This window comes from Coregonus lavaretus (assembly GCF_964263955.1).
Source record: "Coregonus lavaretus genome assembly, chromosome: 13".
In the NCBI taxonomy this organism is placed as follows: Eukaryota; Metazoa; Chordata; class Actinopteri; order Salmoniformes; family Salmonidae; genus Coregonus; species Coregonus lavaretus.
Window position 1 is genome coordinate 5,596,621 of NC_140000.1, and position 21,368 is coordinate 5,617,988.

The following is a 21,368-nucleotide window of genomic DNA, read 5'->3' on the forward strand; positions in this document are numbered from 1 at the left end:
AGTTCCAGCTGTTGCATGGTGATAAGGAAGGCATGACACGTTGGTTTTGTCATACTGTATCAGTTCATGTTGTTGTGATGGATAGTAGAGACTGTTTAATGCCTGTGATGATACACAGTATGTCTGGCTGCCCTTATCCGCTTCATCTGACACTTCCAGACATTGTTGTTATTTTGGTTTGCATTGGCCTGGGTGTTGAGTGTTGTTCAGGAGCTTTTTATAGCTCAGAGTATAGTTGGTCGTCCCAGTTACTCTTTGGAGATCTGAGCTGAATATGAAGAATAGGTCTATAATCTGCTCTATTTAACAAAAATATTAGATTTATGGAGTTAACAATGAATTTGCATGTTTTTACTACTTTTTAATTGATAGCAATGGACCATAACAGTAGTGTGTGTCCCACATGTTGTAGTCTGTGTGTGACTGTCTGTGACAGACTCCCTTGCTGTAGTCTGCTAATGCTGCTAGGTTTTGCTGGTGACAGTCAGTACCATGGTGTCTGCCAGTTTAGCCTGTTTCACAGCCTGCCAACCCATTCTGTCTGGATTAAGGCTATCTGGGACACCATTGTCTGCTGGAGCGTCTTCACTACCTCAGATATGCAGGACTTATGTATGCAGCTGTTGAACAAATGGATTGGAAACACGCCTGCTCACATAAACTGAGATGTTCCATTCCATTTTCACAACTCAGTCACTTCTTAGTGTGTGTGATTCTGGTGAAGTTATCGTCGTGACTGTTGGACATTTTATTGGAGATTTTCTTAGGAGCTTTACAGTGATAAGTCTTTGGATGGGAGTTTGGTGGACATCTGGATCAGCTGAGGGAAGGAGTGAATCCCATGGCAGGAAGTGCTGGTAAGATGACTATGTTCCAGTGAAGCACAGAGTTGACTGTCGCAAACTAGTTCCTCGATGGAGAACTTCTTCCCAGTTCCCATGCCAATATGTTCCGCTGTCTGTGGTTTGTTATGCAGATTCCCCTTGTTTATATAGTGTACTGTATGCCCTCTCTTCATTGTCATAAAGCAGCTCCAGTATCAGTTATTCTGTAAATCACTGTCATATCTTGTTGTTCTGTAGCACTGTTGTGATACATAGACATCAGCAGGATTGTAGTTCCTCAATCTGCCAGAAGAGGTCCTCCTACACTGCTTTCAGTAGCTCTTGCTGCACTCCCTTTATGTAAACAGACTGCTAGGATGATTCTGATGTGTAAACAAGATACAATGACATATCATCACTTATGACCATAGTTCCGAGGTTGTTGTTTGATTTATGGTTTAGAAAAGCAGATTGTTCCGAGGGAAAGCCTACTGAGGAGCTAAAAATGCTTTTTCTAAAGGTATGTGTACATCTTGATGAGCAACACTGTTGTTGTTGTTCTCACTCTAGATCAGGGATCATTAACTAGATTCAGCCGAGGGACAATTTCTTGGGTCAGTGGGCCGGAACATAATTACAAATAATTTGTAGACTGCAAATTGACCATAAGAAGACAAAACAGATATAACTTTGTAGACTGCAAATTGACCATAAGAAGACAAAACAGATATAACATTTCACTAAAACATAATCATTTCAAACCTTGCTTACATTTGTATTCGATCACATACACTGTGTACAAAACATTAAGAACACCTTCCCAATATTGAGTTGCCCGCGGGCCGCCAGTTGGGGAACCCTGCTCTAGATGATGAAGTTTAAACATAAACAGCCATTGTTCTGGTGTTTTTCAACCACGCACCTGTTACAAAACCTCCTGCTGCTGTACGGGGCTAAAACGAACCTCTTGTTTCTCCCGCTCCTCTCCCTCTCCTCCTCTTCTCTCCCTTCCCATCTCCTCTTCCTCTCCTCCTCTCCTCCTCTCCTCCTCCTCTCCCCTCTCCTCTCCAGATGTGTGTAACAGTACTGATCTTCCAGAGGTGGAGATCATCAGTCTACTGCAGGAGCAGCTACCTCACTACAAGCTGAGAGCAGACACCATCTACGGGTATGACCACGACGACTGGCTCCACACCCCTCTCCTCTCCCCCGATACCAACCTGGACCTCACCGTCGAGCAGATTGAGGAGACTCTGAAGTATTTCCGTAAGCGCAGCGTTTGTATTTGGTTGTTTTGTTAAGATGATGCAGGCAGGGGGGCGAGGGCTCCCACCCTCCCTCTGCTGTTCACTACCCTGCTTTCTGTTCAGCCTTTTATGTGGTCTGTTGTACGCTGGGACAGATGAGATATTCAACTGGTTCATCTCTTTCACCTTGACATTAGTAGTAATTGTATTGAGCTCATATTGCAGTGCCTTTTAGGAAATGGTGCAGGTTAGAGCCGAGATCAACGAGAAAATGAGGGTGATGGGGGTGGAAGACAAACAGCTGAGATTTTGGTGCAGTAGTGAGACGGAGAGAGACTGAGGAAGTGTGTCTGAGATAGTGTGTGAGGGAGAGGAAGACAGTGATACAAACACAGAGAGACAGAAAGAGATTAAGAGAAAGAAAGAAAGGGCGAAAGAGAATGAAAGATAGACCGACAGAGAGCAAGGCCTTTTAAAATGGCCCTGCGCCCATATGGGTCAACGACAGACAGCTGGGCCTGGTTGCCACAGCAAACGTACCCGCTGGGCCGTGGGTGCCAGGCAGGCTGAAGCGCCACGCTCTGCCCTCTGCCAGTCTGCTCTGCTGCTGGTCCTATCAGCTCAGTGGTGGACGTCTGTTCTAACGTCTGTCTGTGTCTCAACCAGACATGAGACGCGAGGCTGGACAGTAGACGCGAGGCTGGACAGTAGACGCGAGGCTGGACAGTAGACGCGAGGCTGGACAGTAGACGCGAGGCTGGACAGTAGACGCGAGGCTGGACAGTAGACGCGAGGCTGGACAGTAGACGCGAGGCTGGACAGTAGACGCGAGGCTGGACAGTAGACGCGAGGCTGGACAGTGGACGCGAGGCTGTGTGTGTTTGATGACTCTGGCTCCCGTCATAGCCTGGTCTGATCTAATCACATACTAATCTGTCCTTGTGTATGACCTTTATGTCAACTGGTTGTCAGCAGCTGTCTATTGTGAATGTAGGTCATACTGTAGAGCTCAGGAACTTTGACATCATCAGTCAGCAGATATGTGTTCTGTGTTGCGTTGTTACAGTATCTGTACTGTTGTCTGGAAGACAGCACAGTAGGATGCCGTTATAACAGATGCTGTGGCTGTTTAATTCTCTGACTACGTTGTGGCAGATGTAGACTGCAATGACACAGTCCTGCCGCATTGGTTCAAAATACATACTGATACTGACTCAAAGGATAGACAACAGTGTTCTCACAAGACAAGACCACTTTATTCTCACACTGATATTCTTTGATAGAGGGTTTTAGATATTGTACTCTACTCCTTGCTTAAATTCAGAACTAGGCTATAGTGATTTATATGACCAATCTTGTTTTGTCATTTCCGGTCTTGTCACCCAGGATTGCATCTGTGATTGTGATGTCACCAGGAGGATAGGCAGCAGGGTGGTTCATTGGTCATCTGGCTAGTCAGCTGATCCCTGATATGCCACTCCTACTCTGATGATGCATCTTCTACCACACACATCACTCTCCATATGATGCAATACTGATGGAGTTATACACTGTTGAATCAGTCAGTAGCCAGGTTGATGAAGTGTTTTTCTATAATCGCTGGAATAATAATCCTCATTGTTTAATTAATGGCAGTCTCTAAAATGACATCTGTCCTTTTTTTGTGGTGTTAGAATTAGTCATTGTGCATTTTGTCAAGGGGATATGATGTTAAAGAAGTAGAAGCATCTCTGTTATTATCCTGCTGTGAATCAGTGTGGGGGAGAGAACTATATTCCCCACTATAAACCTATTGAATGATTTCTTAATATCATTCAGCAAGGTGAACTCCCTGCCCTGTAGTAGAGGTGTCGTACCAGACGAGGCAGACATGAACAGAGAGCTGGTCACATACAGAGGCAGCAGCAGTAGCAACACTAGCCTGCATTCAGATGCTACTCAGTGCTGGAGTAGGGAGCCAGTCTCCATGGCAACCTCACAGAAGGACGTACTGTTGGGAGAAAGGGAGGGTGAGCCGAGGAGAGAGAGGAGGGGCGAAAGCAGGTTGCTATTGACGAAACAGCTCAGAGCCAGGAGGATGCCTCTGACATAGCCCTTCCTCATTCGCTCGTGGCCCTCCCCAGGCCCCTCCCTCATTTGTGATACAACCTTGACTCACCACCAGACAGCAACACATCCCTACTGCATAACTGTGTTTTGGGCTGCGTTGTTTTTTGGGAAATCTCTCTCTCTCTCTCTTTCCTCTCCTCTCCTCTACTCCTCTCCCACCCATCCTTCCGCTCTGGTACCAGTGATAAAATGTGCTGTTCCACGTCGTCTCCTTATCATGGTAGACTCCTAGAGAACTCAGAGTATGTAATGAAAGGATGGGCAGGTGTTCTCGTGACCTCCGCAGCAGGATGGGAGAAGATGATGATGCTCCTCTCAACTGAAGGGGACTGAGTATGCAGAAATTTGTGGAGGCGGATTACTATGAGCTAGACTGGTACTATGAGGAATGCACAGATGGTAAGCCTGATGGGGATGGTTATCTATCTAGCTGTTATCTAACTCTGCTGTTAATGGGGCTGTATGTGGGCAGGGGAATGGGAGGGAGGGAGGGAGGGAGGGAGAGGGACAGGGACAGGGAGGGGGGAGGGAGAGGGACAGGGAGGGGGGAGGGAGAGGGACAGGGAGGGGGAGGGAGAGGGACAGGGAGGGAGAGGGACAGGGAGGGGGGAGGGAGAGGGACAGGGAGGGAGAGGCACAGGAAGGGGGAGGGAGAGGGACAGGGAGGGAGGGAGAGGGACAGGGACAGGGAGGGGGGAGGGAGAGGGACAGGGAGGGGGGAGGGAGAGGGACAGGGACAGGGAGGGGGGAGGGAGAGGGACAGGGAGGGGGGAGGGAGAGGGACAGGGACAGGGAGAGGGAGGGAGAGAGAGAGAGGGAGAGAGAGGGACAGGGAGGGAGGAAGAGGGGATGATTTTGCTGGTAGGGTGGTTATATGCCATTGACTGTCTAAATCTGCCGGTCTCGCTCTTCGCTCCAGTATCTATTGCGTCAGTCACATGATGGTGGAACCACTGAGCCAGGGACTGCTGTGTTGCTTCACTCTGCTCTGGTCTGTCTGATAACAGGTGCATCTAACAAAGTTTACCTCAGCCAAGGAGGCCATGGCTGTAGGATGAGGCTATAGTTTCTTCTCTTACCATCAGTTTGTTCTGTTGGATGTGATATCAGCTTCTGTTGATTGTAACCAGGGGGAATTAGGAACAACAGAAACCGTGGCACCACAAAACAAGGCTGCTATGTAAATGTAGCAATGAAGGGGAATGACAAGGTGGTTTTTCATAGAGCGGACTGACTACCCATGGAGCTTTAGAATAGACCTGCCATTGTGTGTGTATGTGAAGAGAGAATGGGAGTAGAGGGATGTATAACAGTCCTATAGATCTGAGTCCTGTACAGTCAGAGTAACAGTCCTATAGATCTGAGTCCTGTACAGTCAGAATAACAGTCATATAGATCTGAGTCCTGTACAGTCAGTAACAGTCCTATAGATCTGAGTCCTGTACAGTCAGAATAACAGTCCTATAGATCTGAGTCCTGTACAGTCAATAACAGTCCTATAGATCTGAGTCCTGTACAGTCAGAGTAACAGTCCTATAGATCTGAGTCCTGTACAGTCAGAGTAACAGTCCTATAGATCTGAGTCCTGTACAGTCAGAGTAACAGTCCTATAGATCTGAGTCCTGTACAGTCAGAATAACAGTCCTATAGATCTGAGTCCTGTACAGTCAGAATAACAGTCCTATAGATCTGAGTCCTGTACAGTCAGTAACAGTCCTATAGATCTGAGTCCTGTACAGTCAGAATAACAGTCCTATAGATCTGAGTCCTGTACAGTCAGTAACAGTCCTATAGATCTGAGTCCTGTACAGTCAGAAAAACAGTCCTATAGATCTGAGTCCTGTACAGTCAGTAACAGTCCTATAGATCTGAGTCCTGTACAGTCAGTAACAGTCCTATAGATCTGAGTCCTGTACAGTCAGTAACAGTCCTATAGATCTGAGTCCTGTACAGTCAGTAACAGTCCTATAGATCTGAGTCCTGTACAGTCAGTAACAGTCCTATAGATCTGAGTCCTGTACAGTCAGAATAACAGTCCTATATATCTGAGTCCTGTACAGTCAATAACAGTCCTATAGATCTGAGTCCTGTACAGTCAGTAACAGTCCTATAGATCTGAGTCCTGTACAGTCAGAATAACAGTCCTATAGATCTGAGTCCTGTACAGTCAATAACAGTCCTATAGATCTGAGTCCTGTACAGTCAGTAACAGTCCTATAGATCTGAGTCCTGTACAGTCAGTAACAGTCCTATAGATCTGAGTCCTGTACAGTCAATAACAGTCCTATAGATCTGAGTCCTGTACAGTCAGAATAACAGTCCTATAGATTTGAGTCCTGTACAGTCAGAGTAACAGTCCTATAGATCTGAGTCCTGTACAGTCAGTAACAGTCCTATAGATCTGAGTCCTGTACAGTCAGAGTAACAGTCCTATAGATCTGAGTCCTGTACAGTCAGAACAACAGTCCTATAGATCTGAGTCCTGTACAGTCAATAACAGTCCTATAGATCTGAGTCCTGTACAGTCAGAGTAACAGTCCTATAGATCTGAGTCCTGTACAGTCAGAACAACAGTCCTATAGATCTGAGTCCTGTACAGTCAGAATAACAGTCCTATAGATCTGAGTCCTGTACAGTCAGAATAACAGTCCTATAGATCTGAGTCCTGTACAGTCAGAATAACAGTCCTATAGATCTGAGTCCTGTACAGTCAGTAACAGTCCTATAGATCTGAGTCCTGTACAGTCAGAGTAACAGTCCTATAGATCTGAGTCCTGTACAGTCAGTAACAGTCCTATAGATCTGAGTCCTGTACAGTCAGTAACAGTCCTATAGATCTGAGTCCTGTACAGTCAGTAACAGTCCTATAGATCTGAGTCCTGTACAGTCAGTAACAGTCCTATAGATCTGAGTCCTGTACAGTCAGTAACAGTCCTATAGATCTGAGTCCTGTACAGTCAGAATAACAGTCCTATATATCTGAGTCCTGTACAGTCAATAACAGTCCTATAGATCTGAGTCCTGTACAGTCAATAACAGTCCTATAGATCTGAGTCCTGTACAGTCAGAATAACAGTCCTATAGATCTGAGTCCTGTACAGTCAATAACAGTCCTATAGATCTGAGTCCTGTACAGTCAGTAACAGTCCTATAGATCTGAGTCCTGTACAGTCAGAATAACAGTCCTATAGATTTGAGTCCTGTACAGTCAATAACAGTCCTATAGATCTGAGTCCTGTACAGTCAGAATAACAGTCCTATAGATCTGAGTCCTGTACAGTCAGAGTAACAGTCCTATAGATCTGAGTCCTGTACAGTCAGAGTAACAGTCCTATAGATCTGAGTCCTGTACAGTCAGAGTAACAGTCCTATAGATTTGAGTCCTGTACAGTCAGAACAACAGTCCTATAGATCTGAGTCCTGTACAGTCAGAGTAACAGTCCTATAGCCATCAAAGATGATCAGTGGCTCTATATATGTAACACCCGACTAGGCCTATGCCCTTGGCTGAAGATATGTTTCGATTGATGATGGTCATATAAGATGACCATATATATTATGAGACGAGGCCTGTTCTGTTGGATAAGATCTCTTTGGTAATGGTGTTATGTAATGCTGTTATAGATGATGTTCGATGACTCAGTTACTACAGTAGATTGTATTGCGAGGGCCTCTTGACATTTAATATACACCTCACCTACTGCCGGTCTATTCTAACAGTTCCAACAAGTCTAAATGAGATGGTTTTATATTCAGATCATTGATAAACATGCTGCAGTGCTGTAGTGTGGATGTCTCTTTACAACTATCCACACGTCTCTAGAGATCTCCTCCCACATCAAGATTGGACAGCCAGACAGAAATGGCCTAGCCACTAGCCTGGTCCCATACTCTTTGTGCTGTAGCCAACCTTCCTATCGTTCATTATCACGCCATATGAAAACCACCGATAGAAGAGCTGACTACTGCACTAACCGGACGTATGGGACGAGGCCAGAGATGGAGGCTCATAATGAAGCAGACAGTACATGTAAGCAGGGGAAGGTTTGGAGGGGAGGGTGTGCTGTGGAGACTGGCGGATCAGTGGGCTACAGCTCCCTAAACCTGGCACTGCAGAGAGCCAGAAGAGGGCTCCAGAAGGCCAGGGGCAGCCATGGACAGCCTGGCCATGCTCAGAGCCTGCTGGTTGGGCCTAGCTCCATGAGCACATGGCTGGGAGTCTGGCAGGGACACAGCCCTGGGTGATGCTCAGAATATTGATCACTTCGGCAGTGGGGAGGGCATGGACCATGTACATTGGCTGCCAGCCAATCCTTCCCTCTCCTCCTCCTACAGTACCCCTCTCATCCTTCCTCTCTGCTACCCCCTCCATCTCTCCCCCTCCATCTCTCCCCCTCCATCTCCGCCCTCCTCACAAAGCCCAGGGCTTACAGTTCTGTTGACCTGGGAGGGGGGGTTGGAGGGAGGTGAGAGGGGCTGTCCTCCTCCAGTCTCCCCAAGCTGGGAACTTTACCAGTGCACACAAAAAGGGCCTCTGAGGCTGTGAGGTGGGGGGTTATTCACAAGCTATTGTGGATGCTGTATTGTTTCAATAGGAATGTGTGGGTGCATTCAGTATGCCCACACTAGCATACAGTACTGCCCAGGATATTACCAGAAGTGAAATGAGATGAATGAAAATGATTTGGACATGGGATAATTGAAGGAAACATGTTTAATTGGAGAGTTATGTGAAATATTTGCTGTAACTGTTCTAGTTTCTATGTATGGGCATCACAGTTGTTTTTTGTCAACTGTTTTTATCAGCCGTTATGGGCATAACAATTCTTATTTTTTGTCACCGGTTAACTGACTAACCGGCTTGCACATCCATAATAGTTTGTCTAGCCGTTAACATTTGTCACTGGAATGTTGATGATTTGTTTACTGTTGCATTGCTCTCAATGTGACTAGTTTGCTAAAGCCAGTGCATGTCGATTGATTAGAATTGTGGTCTGTATTGTTTGGGGTCTAATGTGTAACATTGAGTGTCAAATGTTATTTTCTATAGGATGGAATAACCCATACTGGTTCATAAACTAGATTGCTCCTCTATTTTCATATGCTAAACTAGCATTAGTTAGTGTACTCATTTTACTACATACAGTTCTTCCTATACGCTATTTCATCAAGCTCTGTATTTCCTGATGCGTCCTATTCTATTAGTTGACTCTCAGTACGTCGCTTCTGCTTTGAATAGGTATGCGTGTGCAAATTGAGTCACCTGTGGATTTGACTGTGGTGAGGCAGGCTGGGGCCCCACCCTTACAACAGGTGTATGTATATTGTGGTGCGCTCCACCTTGCACTGCTTCCATGGAAGTCCGGTGGAAGATACCATTTAAACTCCTGAAAAGGGGGGTGAGCAAATGGACATTTAGACTTCAGCATTATAGGGATAAAACTTCAACTTACTATATGGTTATATTAGTCCTCGTCACATATCTGACATTTTGAATTGACGCCATGCTCTAATCTAAACATTCAAAGTCCTGTCAGTCTGAGAATAGTTCAGTGCCACTCCCCTGCTCCGGTTCCACAGTGAGCTGTCCTCTAGTCATGGACCAGAGAGCAGGAGGAGGGAGTGTCTGACTGGGTGAGCTGTCTGTAACTGGGTGACAGACGCACCTTGCTGTCCTCACACAAACACACACACACTGATTTAGAGACACACACACTCTCGCTGACTGAGACTGACACGCACACACACACACACTGAGACATGGCTTTGGACTTGAGACAGCTGGGCTCTGCTGGGCCCCACTAGCCACTAGCCTAGTGTTGGTGTTAGCATGTCACTGCCCTATCACAGCACCCCAGAGGACAGCTTGGAGTATGTCTGTTCACCTGACCACTGTGATGGAGAGGAGGAGGAGGAGGAGGAGGATGAAGAACAGCGTACTCTGCAAGAAGGTATACTAACTGGAATTATGGGAGCTTTGCTACTCCTGTCATTCACGTAGTGGTTTTGAACCACATTGTTAGACTGCTGTCTGCTGCTCCTGCTCCCTGTCTGTACGACATTGATTGGTTTTAGATCTTTATGTGAAAGGTTTTCAGGGCTGGAGGTCATGTAAATTTGTATTATACCAGGAGAACCAGCAAGGACATTTAGTACGTTGTTTGTATTCAGAGTAAACATGGAATGCTCCCATCTGATACCATCAACAGAACAGGCAGCCGGCAGGTCATCAGGCTTCTGATAGCATCAACAGAACAGAAAGGCAGCCAGCAGGTCAGATCAGGCTTCTGATGTTTACTACTGCTGTTAATTGCTGTTATTTAACATGAGCAGTATCACTGTGGGAGCAGAGAGAAGCTGTCTGCCTATACCCTACCCAGTAACATGGGGCCGGGGTTAGCTCTGATGTGTGGCGCGCCACTGGATCTATATCTATTCTATCACATCCCGATCTATGCTATGTGTGTGCTGTTGATTAGTCTCTGGTTGGTCGGTTGGTTTCCGTGGTTGCAGTCCACCTCAAAATGTGGACACCACACCCTGGTTATTTGTTGTTCTTTTGTTGTGCTCATTAGAATATTGCATTTTCATTGGTGGGGATGGAATGTGTTTTGTAATGTAACATGACTTTGTATACATGTCTACCTTTCAGTTTAAATACCCCCGTTCACAGATTAAATTACTCTACATTAAGTTTTTTTATCAGCCAATATCCCTTTTATACTGTAGTGGCCATTCGCTATCATGCCTCACACTGTGATGCTGCAGGCTGCACATGTATGTAAATATGTACTCTGCATCTAACTCCTCATTTACATTAGTTTCCACCATTGGAGTTCAAAACCTGTGTTTGCTGCCCTACAGAAACCTATCTGAGATTAGAACAACTCTCCCTTAAAGGGAGTTGCTAACTAGTTAGCGTCTTCCTTCAAACGGCACGCAGACACATAAAAATGGTATCCACTAGTTCATCTGACTCTGGGAAAGTAGATAAAGGGCCTCATTGCCAAAATCCCAAAGTATCCCTTTAACCCCAAAGAAATAACACATAGGAGTTGTCTGAAGAAACAAGTCTTCCTTTTGTCAACATCCACAAGGTTAGTTAGGAGTAACCACAGATTAAAGTTGGACTCTGTTGTTCCTAGCTCTGTGTTGCCTCTGTTGACGTCTTGGGAACCTGAGATGACTTGCTCATTAGTAGATAACAAACTGTGGCTGGAAAGATTGAGTGAGAAGTGAAAAGGGCAGGAGTGAGTTCAAGGCTTCTTCTTAGAATATGCCTTTAGATTACAGTTGAAGTTCAACAATCATTTGAATATACAGTGTAGTTCTTCTTTGTTTTATAATTGTTTTTGTTACGTTACAGCCTTGTTCTAAAATGGATTAAATAGTTTTTTTCCCCTGATCAATCTACACACAATACCCCATAATGACAAAGCAAAAACAGGTTTTTAGATATTTTGCATATTTATACAAAATAAAAAAACTGAAATCACATAAGCATTCAGACCCTTTACTCAGTACTTTGTTAAAGCACCTTTGGCAGTGATTACAGCCTTGAGTCTTCTTGGGTATGACGCTACATGCTTGGCACACCTGTATTTGGGGAGTTTCTCCCATTCTTCTCTGCAGATCCTCTCAAGCTCTGTCAGGATGGATGGGGAGCGTCGCTGCATAGCTATTTTCAAGTCTCTCCAGAGATGTTAGATCGGGTTCAAGTCCGGCCTCTGGCTGAGGCACTCAAGGACATTCAGAGACTTGTCCCAAAGCCACTCCTGCATTGTCTTGGCTGTGTGCTTAGGGTCGTTGTCCTGTTGGAAGGTGAACCTTCGCCCCAGTCTGAGGTCTGGAGCGCTCTGAAGCAGATGTTCATCAAGGATCTCTCTGTACTTTGCTCCATTTGTCTTTCCCTCGATCCTGACTAGTCTCCCAGTCCCTGCCGCTGAAAAACATCCCCACAGCATGATGCTGCCACCACCATGCTTCACCGTAGGGTTGGTATTGGCCAGGTGAAGAGCGGTGCCTGGTTTCCTCCAGACGTGAAGCTTGGCATTCAGGCCAAAGAGTTCAATCTTGGTTTCATCAGACCAGAGAATCTTGTTTCTCATGGTCTGAGAGTCCGTTAGGTGCCTTTAACTGAAGAGTGGCTTCCGTCTGGCCACTACCATAAAGGCCTGATTGGTGGAGTGCTGCAGAGATGGTTGTCCTTCTGGAAGGTTCTCCCATCTCCACAGAGGAACTCTAGAGCTCTGTCAGAGTGACCATCGGGTTCTTGGTCACCTTCCTGACCAAGGCCCTTCTCCCCCGATTGCTCAGTTTGGCCGGGCGGCCAGCTCTAGGAAGGCTTGGTGGTTCCAAACTTCTTCCATTTAAGAATTATGGAGGCCAGTGTGTTATTGGGGACCTTCAGTGCTGCAGATACTTTTTTGGTACACTTCCCCAGATCTGTGCCTCGACACAATCCTGTCTCGGAGCTCTACAGACAATTCCTTCGACCTCATGGCATGCATATGTCATGAGCCTCTCACTCCACCGGGTTACCACCTTAATTTTCTTCCACTCTGCTCACCACTCTCTCTACTCAGCCTAACTAGCTCCACCTGTCCCTGCTCTGCTCTGCTCTAATTACTCTGCCAGCTGCGCTGCATTACCCACTACCTCTCCCAGTATTTAAGGCCCTGTCTTTCAGCTCTCCGGTGTCAGATCGTCTGCAAAGCTCACACCCGGAACCTGTTTGCTCGCGCTTCTGGCTCACCCTGGTTTTGTGACCCCGGACCTGCCTGATTTTTGGATACTCTTCTGCCCCAGGAGATCCAGACCTGCTTCTGCCATTACGACTCCTGACTACTCTTCAATCCCGGTAACTCTGACCAGCCTTCTGCCTTGCTACTACGTATTTTGGATTTCCCTTGAACTGTACTGCTGCCTTGTTTCATTCCGCCCTGTTGTGTCTGTGTCTCCCCCCCCCAGGACTTCTGGACCACCCACCACCGGCTTCATAGGACGCATCGCTGCCACTGGGGGGGGCACAGACCCAGCACATTGGACGGCATCCCTGTTACCCCTGGAGCCTTCATTCACTCCCTACTTCCCTTTTCCCTTAAGTTTTAATAAACTTTCTGGTGTGACGCAATTGTGGTCCTCTGGTCGTCTGTCTGAACCGTGACAGTACGATCTGACCATTATGGACTCAGCGCACACTTTCCCCGACATGGAAACCGATGAGCATGAGCAGCAGTTCCAGCAGCAGCAACAACAACTCGCCATGATCATTCAACTCCTCACCAACCTTACCCCAGCCAGTCTGCCCACCAGCCCTGCCCCCGAGTTACCTGCCCCGGTCATTGCAGCCGCTGCTCCGGAACCCAAGATTGGAAACCCCGAGCGGTTCAACGGCGACTCAACCCAGGTCCGGCCATTCCTGACTAGCTGCCGACTTCAGTTCTCCTTGCAGCCAAGGACCTTCGCCACGGAGGGGGCTAAAGTTGGGTATGCCATCACTCACCTGACGGGCCGAGCTCGACTCTGGGGAACAGCAGAGTTCGAACGTCAAACCCCCGCATGTGCAACCTTCGACCTGTTTGCTGAGGAGATGCTGAAGGTGTTTGACCTGGATTCACCAACCGCAGAGGCGTCTCGTGAACTGTTCAGTATTCGACAAGGCAGACGTACAGTCGCAGACCATTCCATCGACTTCCGAACCCTGGCTAGACGAAGTTCTTGGAACACACCATCGTTGGTGGACGCGTTCTTCCATAGTTTGGCTGACTATATCAAGGACGAGTTGGTCTCCCATGAACTGCCTTCCACTCTTGATGAAGCCATCGCACTGACTGTCAGGATCGACAGAAGGATACAGACCCGTCGTCGTGAGAGGGGGCGCCAAGGTCCACCTACTACCGGCATTCGGAGAGATCCGACTGGGCTCCTGTCATCTACTGCCACTCACCCAGGTCAGTTTGATCAGTCTGAGCCTATGGAGATTGGGCGAGCCTCTCTCACTCCTGCAGAGCGCCAGCGCCGCTTCACCTCAAACCTCTGCCTCTATTGTGGAGGTGATGGACATCGTGTGGTAACCTGCCCTTTAAAGGGCCGAAGCTCACCGGGCATAGGGGGAGTCCGGTTGAGTTCAATGACCATCCAGTCCTCCGACCGCAAACCCCTGCTGCAAGTTCACCTCCGCCTCTCTGACTCAACTCACACCCTGGCTGCTCTGGTGGATTCTGGCGCCGAAGCCAACATAATGGACATCAAGCTGGCACGCCAACTGGGACTGGAGAACCTCCGTTTGACACCTCCTATTCCTGCCCGGGCACTGGACGGACACTTACTCGGATCGGTCACTCATGTCACGGCCCCGGTCTCGATGGGTCTGTCCGGAAACCATCAAGAAACTATCCAGTTTCACCTGCTCCCCTCTCCAGGCCAACCCCTCATCCTGGGTTACCCATGGCTCCGCCGGCACAACCCTCAGCTCGACTGGGTGACCGGGGTGATCAGGGAGTGGGGAGAGGACTGCCACCGAACCTGCCTGCTTGCTGCCGCACTACCCCCTCGGCCAGTACCTACTAACTCCGCTCCTGACCTCTCCAATGTCCCAGAATGCTACCATGGTCTCAGAGAGGTGTTTAACAAAGCAAGAGCCACATCTCTGCCCCCTCACCGACCGTACGACTGTGCCATCGACCTCCTCCCTGGAACAGCCCCTCCAAAGGGTCGTCTTTATTCATTGTCTGCTCCTGAAAGAAAGTCCATGGAGGACTACATCAATGGCTCTCTGTCCGCAGGATTAATCCGTTCATCTTCATCTCCTGCTGGTGCTGGCTTCTTCTTTGTGGGGAAGAAGGACGGATCTCTTCGCCCCTGCATCGACTACAGGGGACTCAACGACATCACAGTGAAAAACCGTTACCCTCTGCCTCTGCTCACCTCTGCTTTTGAGTTGCTCCAGGGAGCCACTGTTTTTACCAAGTTGGATCTCAGAAACGCTTACCACCTAGTGCGGATCCGGGAGGGAGATGAATGGAAAACCGCATTCAATACACCAACAGGCCACTACGAGTATCTGGTTATGCCTTTTGGCCTCACCAATGCTCCTGCTGTGTTCCAGGCTTTAGTGAATGATGTACTGCGGGACATGTTAAACAAGTTTGTCTTCGTTTACCTGGATGACATCCTAATCTACTCCAGAAACCTGTCTGAACACACCCGCCATGTCCAGCAAGTCCTTCATCGTCTTCTGGAGAATTCCCTCTACGCCAAGGCAGAGAAATGTGAGTTTCACGTCAAGACAGTGGCCTTCCTGGGGTACATAGTGGCAGAGGGAAGTATCCAAATGGATCCTGCCAAAGTATCAGCAGTCACTTCATGGCCAGTTCCGGAGAACAGAAAGAAGCTGCAACAGTTTCTGGGGTTTGCTAACTTCTACAGAAAGTTTATCCGGAACTACAGTACCGTTGCTGCCCCTCTCACTGCTCTAACCAGCACCAAGCAACCCTTCACCTGGACCCCAGCAGCCGACAAAGCCTTCAGTACCCTCAAGGTGAGGTTCACCTCCGCTCCCATCCTCCAGATGCCTGATGTGGACCGGCAATTCATTGTGGAGGTGGACGCCTCGGATGTGGGAGTTGGTGCTGTGATTTCTCAGTGGGCTGCGGAGGATAGGAAGCTCCATCCCTGTGCCTTTTTCTCACGTCGGTTGTCCCCCTCTGAGTGCAATTACGACATAGGGAACCGTGAGCTGCTGGCTGTGAAGCTTGCCTTGGAGGAGTGGCGTCACTGGCTGGAGGGGTCCACCATTCCATTTCTCGTTTGGACCGATCATAAGAACTTGGAGTACATCCGCACGGCCAAACGGTTGAACTCCAGGCAGTCCCGCTGGGCCCTGTTCTTCACCAGGTTTAATTTCACTCTGTCATACCGGCCTGGATCACGCAACACCAAGCCAGACGCCCTCTCCCGTCAATTCCAGAAGGATGACACCCCCTCCAAGGACCCTGTGTCGATTCTGCCAAGTCCCTGCATCGTTGCAGCTCTGACCTGGGCTGTTGAGGAACAGGTGCTGGAGGCTCTCCGTAACCAGCCAGGTCCCAGCACTTGCCCAGCTGACCGCCTTTTTGTCCCCGAAGACCTGAGGTCCCAGGTCGTTCAGTGGGGACATGACTCCCGCCTAGCTTGTCACCCTGGCTCCACCCGCACTTACAACCTGCTCGCCCAGAGGTTCTGGTGGCCCTCTCTGAGAAGGGATGTACGGGAATTCGTCCAAGCCTGCCCCATCTGCAACCAACACAAGTCGTCCTGCCAGCCCCCAGCCGGATTGCTGCAGCCCCTGCCTGTGCCCAGACGTCCCTGGTCTCACATCGCCCTTGACTTTGTCACGGGGCTGCCCCCTTCAAGTGGCATGACCGTCATTCTCACCATTGTTGACCGTTTCAGCAAGATGGCACACTTCATTCCCCTCCCCAAGCTCCCAACCGCCAAGGAGACCGCCCAGGTGGTCCTGGAACACGTCTTCCGGATCCACGGACTGCCTAAGGATATAGTTTCTGACCGTGGTCCACAATTCTCCTCCGCTTTTTGGAAGGAGTTCTGTCACCTGCTGGGAGCCACAGTCAGTCTGACTTCCGGATTCCATCCCCAATCCAATGGGCAGTCAGAGCGGGCTAATCAGGAGCTCGAGAAGGCACTGCGATGCATGACTTCACGCAACCCCCACTCCTGGTCGCAGCAATTGACATGGGTGGAGTACGCACACAATTCTCTGACCTGCTCTGCCATCGGTATGTCCCCTTTCCAATGTGTTTATGGATACCAGCCTCCTCTATTTGCCAGCCAGGAAGAGGAGGTTACTTGCCCATCTGCACTTGCTTTTGCCCGTCGATGTCGCCGCACCTGGTCACAAGCCCGAGCCACACTCCTCAGATCCGTTGCCAGCTACACTACCGGGGCCAACCGTCGGAGAATTCCTGCTCCCACCTACCATGTTGGTCAAAGGGTGTGGTTGTCATCGAGGAACCTGCCACTCAGGGTGGAGTCGCAGAAGCTGGCACCTCGGTTCATTGGCCCATTCCCTATCATAAGAGTGATTAGCCCAACTGCTGTCCGGCTCCAACTGCCTAATTCCCTGAGGGTGCACCCCACTTTCCATGTGTCTAAGATTAAGCCCATCCATGAGAGTCCGCTGGTCCCTGCTGCGCCTTGTCCTCCTCCTCCACGGCTCGTCGATGGTGGTCTGGTTTACACCGTCCGCCGCCTGCTTCGGTCCAGACGGAGGGGTAGGGGTCTCCAGTACCTCATTGACTGGGAGGGCTATGGACCTGAGGAAAGGACCTGGGTGCCAGCTAGTCGGATTGTGGATAGGACTCTCATCACCGCTTTCCACCAACGGCATCCTGATCAACCTGCAATCCGTAGGGGCCGCCCCAGAGGGGTCCCTAACCGTCCTGCCCGCTCGGCTTCCTGTCCTGTGCCTGATCCTGTCTCGGGACCTGTCCCATCTCCCGACCACGGCCCTCCGGCTTCCTCCGAGGATGAGGACGTTCACTCGGACCGTTCGGAGGAGTTCTAGCCCTCCTCCGGCTCCCCTCCTCCCGCCCGGCGTGGTGTTGCTCTTGGGACTTCTGGGGCCGTCCCTTGGGGGGGGGGTTCTGTCATGAGCCTCTCACTCCACCGGGTTACCACCTTAATTTTCTTCCACTCTGCTCACCACTCTCTCTACTCAGCCTAACTAGCTCCACCTGTCCCTGCTCTGCTCTGCTCTAATTACTCTGCCAGCTGCGCTGCATTACCCACTACCTCTCCCAGTATTTAAGGCCCTGTCTTTCAGCTCTCCGGTGTCAGATCGTCTGCAAAGCTCACACCCGGAACCTGTTTGCTCGCGCTTCTGGCTCACCCTGGTTTTGTGACCCCGGACCTGCCTGATTTTTGGATACTCTTCTGCCCCAGGAGATCCAGACCTGCTTCTGCCATTACGACTCCTGACTACTCTTCAATCCCGGTAACTCTGACCAGCCTTCTGCCTTGCTACTACGTATTTTGGATTTCCCTTGAACTGTACTGCTGCCTTGTTTCATTCCGCCCTGTTGTGTCTGTGTCTCCCCCCCCCAGGACTTCTGGACCACCCACCACCGGCTTCATAGGACGCATCGCTGCCACTGGGGGGGGCACAGACCCAGCACATTGGACGGCATCCCTGTTACCCCTGGAGCCTTCATTCACTCCCTACTTCCCTTTTCCCTTAAGTTTTAATAAACTTTCTGGTGTGACGCAATTGTGGTCCTCTGGTCGTCTGTCTGAACCGTGACAGCATACATACAGTGAGGGAAAAAAGTATTTGATCCCTTGCTGATTTTGTACCTTTGCCCACTGACAAAGAAATGATCAGTCTATAATTTTAATGGTAGGTTTATTTGAACAGTTAGAGACAGAATAACAACAACAAAATCCAGAAAAACGCATGTCAAAATTTTTATAAATTGATTTGCATTTTAATGAGGGAAATAAGTATTTGACCCCTCTACAAAACATGACGTAGTACTTGGTGGCAAAACCGTTGTTGGCAATCAGAGGTCAGACATTTCTTGTAGTTGGCCACCAGGTTTGCACACATCTCAGGAGGGATTTTGTCCCACTCCTCTTTGCAGATCTTTTCCAAGTCATTAAGGTTTCGAGGCTGACGTTTGGCAACTCGAACCTTCAGCCCCCTCCACATTTTTTCTATGGGATTAAGGTCTGGAGACTGGCTAGGCCACTCCAGGACCTTAATGTGCTTCTTCTTGAGCCACTCCTTTGTTGCCTTGGCCGTGTGTTTTGGGTCATTGTCATGCTGGAATACCCATCTACAACCCATTTTCAATGCCCTGGCTGAGGGAAGGAGGTTCTCTCCCAAGATTTGACGGTACATGGCCCCGTCCATCGTCCCTTTGATGCGGTGAAGTTGTCCTGTCCCCTTAGCAGAAAAACACCCCCAAAGCATAATGTTTCCACCTCCATGTTCGATGGTGGGGATGGTGTTCTTGGGGTCATAGGCAGCATTCCTCCTCCTCCAAACACGGTGAGTTGAGTTGATGCCAAAGAGCTCAATTTTGATCTCATCTGAACACAACACTTTCACCCAGTTCTCCTCTGAATCATTCAGATGTTCATTGGCTAACTTCAGACGGGCATGTATATGTGCTTTCTTGAGCAGGGGGACCTTGCGGGCGCTGCAGGATTTCAGTCCTTCACGACGTAGTGTGTTACCAATTGTTTTCTTGGTGACTATGATCCCAGCTGCCTTGAGATCATTGACAAGATCCTCCCGTGTAGTTCTGGGCTGATTCCTCACTGTTCTCATGATCATCGCAACTCCACAAGGTGAGATCTTGCATGGAGCCCCAGGCAGAGGGAGATTGACAGGTATTTTGTGTTTCTTCCATTTGCGAATAATCACACCAACTGTTGTCACCTTCTCACCAAGCTGCTTGGCGATGGTCTTGTAGCCCATTCCAGCCTTGTGTAGGTCTACAATCTTGTCCCTGACATCCTTGGAGAGCTCTTTGGTCTTGGCCATGGTGGAGAGTTTGGAATCTGATTGATTGCTTCTGTGGACAGGTGTCTTTTATACAGGTAACAAGCTGAGATTAGGAGCACTCCCTTTAAGAGTGTGCTCCTAATCTCAGCTCGTTACCTGTATAAAAAACACCAGGGAGCCAGAAATCTTTCTGATTGAGAGGGGGTCAAATACTTATTTCCCCCATTTAAAATGCAAATCAATTTATAACATTTTTGACATGCGTTTTTCTGGATTTTGTTGTTGTTATTCTGTCTCTCACTGTTCAAATAAACCTACCATTTAAAATTATAGACTGATCATTTCTTTGTCAGTGGGCAAACGTACCAAATCAGCAGGGGATCAAATACTTTTTTCCCTCACTGTACATACAGTACCAGTCCAAAGTTTGGACACACCTACTCATTCAAGGGTTTTTCTTTATTTTTACTATTTTCTACATTGTAGAATAATAGTGAAGACATCAAAACTATGAAATAACACATATGGAATCATGTAGTAACCAAAAAAGTGTTAAACAAATCCAAATATATTTTATAGAGTGTGCAAAGCTGTCATCAAGGCAAAGGGTGGCTATTTGAAGAATCTCAAATATAAAATATATTTGGATTTGTTTAACACTTTTTTGGTTACTACATGATTCCATATGTGTTATTTCATAGTTTTGATGTCTTCACTATTATTCTACAATGTAGAAAATAGTAAAAAATTAAGAAAAACCCTTGAATGAGTAGGTGTGTCCAAACTTTGGACTGGTACTGTATATGTAGAAATATAAACAGTTTGCTTAGAAATAGGCTCAGGGTTGAGTGCTATATATGGATACAGAAAACACTTTAAGTCATGTTTTTGCAGTGGATCAGCTGGGAATAGCATAGCATTGTATTAACAGAGAATGACACTGCCCCTTGGCAACGTGCTGTTATCAGCTCAGCTGTGGTGGGGTGGGGTTCAGGTGAGGTCAGAGTCCGAACCATCTCACTTGTCACTTCCTCTGTCTTAATCATCTTTCCTGGATTCCTCATCTCCTCTCCTGTCGTCTCTCCGATTTCTCAAAACCTCAGAGGGAAACGAGGAGAGGGTTTTGAGGAACCTTACAAACACGTTTCCTCTCCTTGAATCCTAATGAGGTTCCTCGATGAACCCCACCTCCTATGGGGTTCTTGGAAGAACCTTTTGGGATACATTTTCAGTGCCAAGAACCCTAAGGTTCTTCAAAGAACTTTGAGGATCTTAGAAGAACCCTTGTTGAACCCCTAATTTTTAGAGTGTTCAGTACATGGCTGAACTCAGATAAAGCCCAGCTGTTTACTGTGTTTCTCCTCTCAATTCAATTAAGTTTCAATTCAATTTAAGTGCTTTATTGGCATGGGAAACGTATGTTAACATTGCCAAAGCTCTCAGTTCTCTCTACAGCTAACTGTTTCTCCTCTCTCTCTCTCTCCTCTCTGTTCTCTCTCTACAGCTGTTAACTCTCTCTGTCCTCTCTGTTGTCTCTACAGTTCTATGTGCTGAAAGAGTGGGCCAGATGACTAAGACGTACAATGACATAGATGCTGTTACACGTCTGCTTGAAGAGGTAAGAAAACATGGCTTATCACTTAGAGCACTTTCATTTACAATGCTCTCTCTGTTTGG

At 48.1% G+C, this 21,368-nt stretch overlaps 1 protein-coding gene across 1 annotated transcript in view; it reads left to right on the plus strand.

Moving 5' to 3' along the window:
• LOC311139314 (trafficking kinesin-binding protein 1-like) overlaps positions 1-21,368 on the plus strand; it is a gene marked incomplete at its 5' end in the record, with an annotated part of 58,385 nt that overhangs the window by 14,221 nt on the left and 22,796 nt on the right. Inside the window, 2 exons of the mRNA XM_084174193.1 lie at positions 1,896-2,090; positions 21,233-21,309. Coding sequence (XP_084030319.1) covers positions 1,896-2,090; positions 21,233-21,309 — 272 coding nt within the window. The remainder of the gene's footprint in view (positions 1-1,895; positions 2,091-21,232; positions 21,310-21,368) is intronic.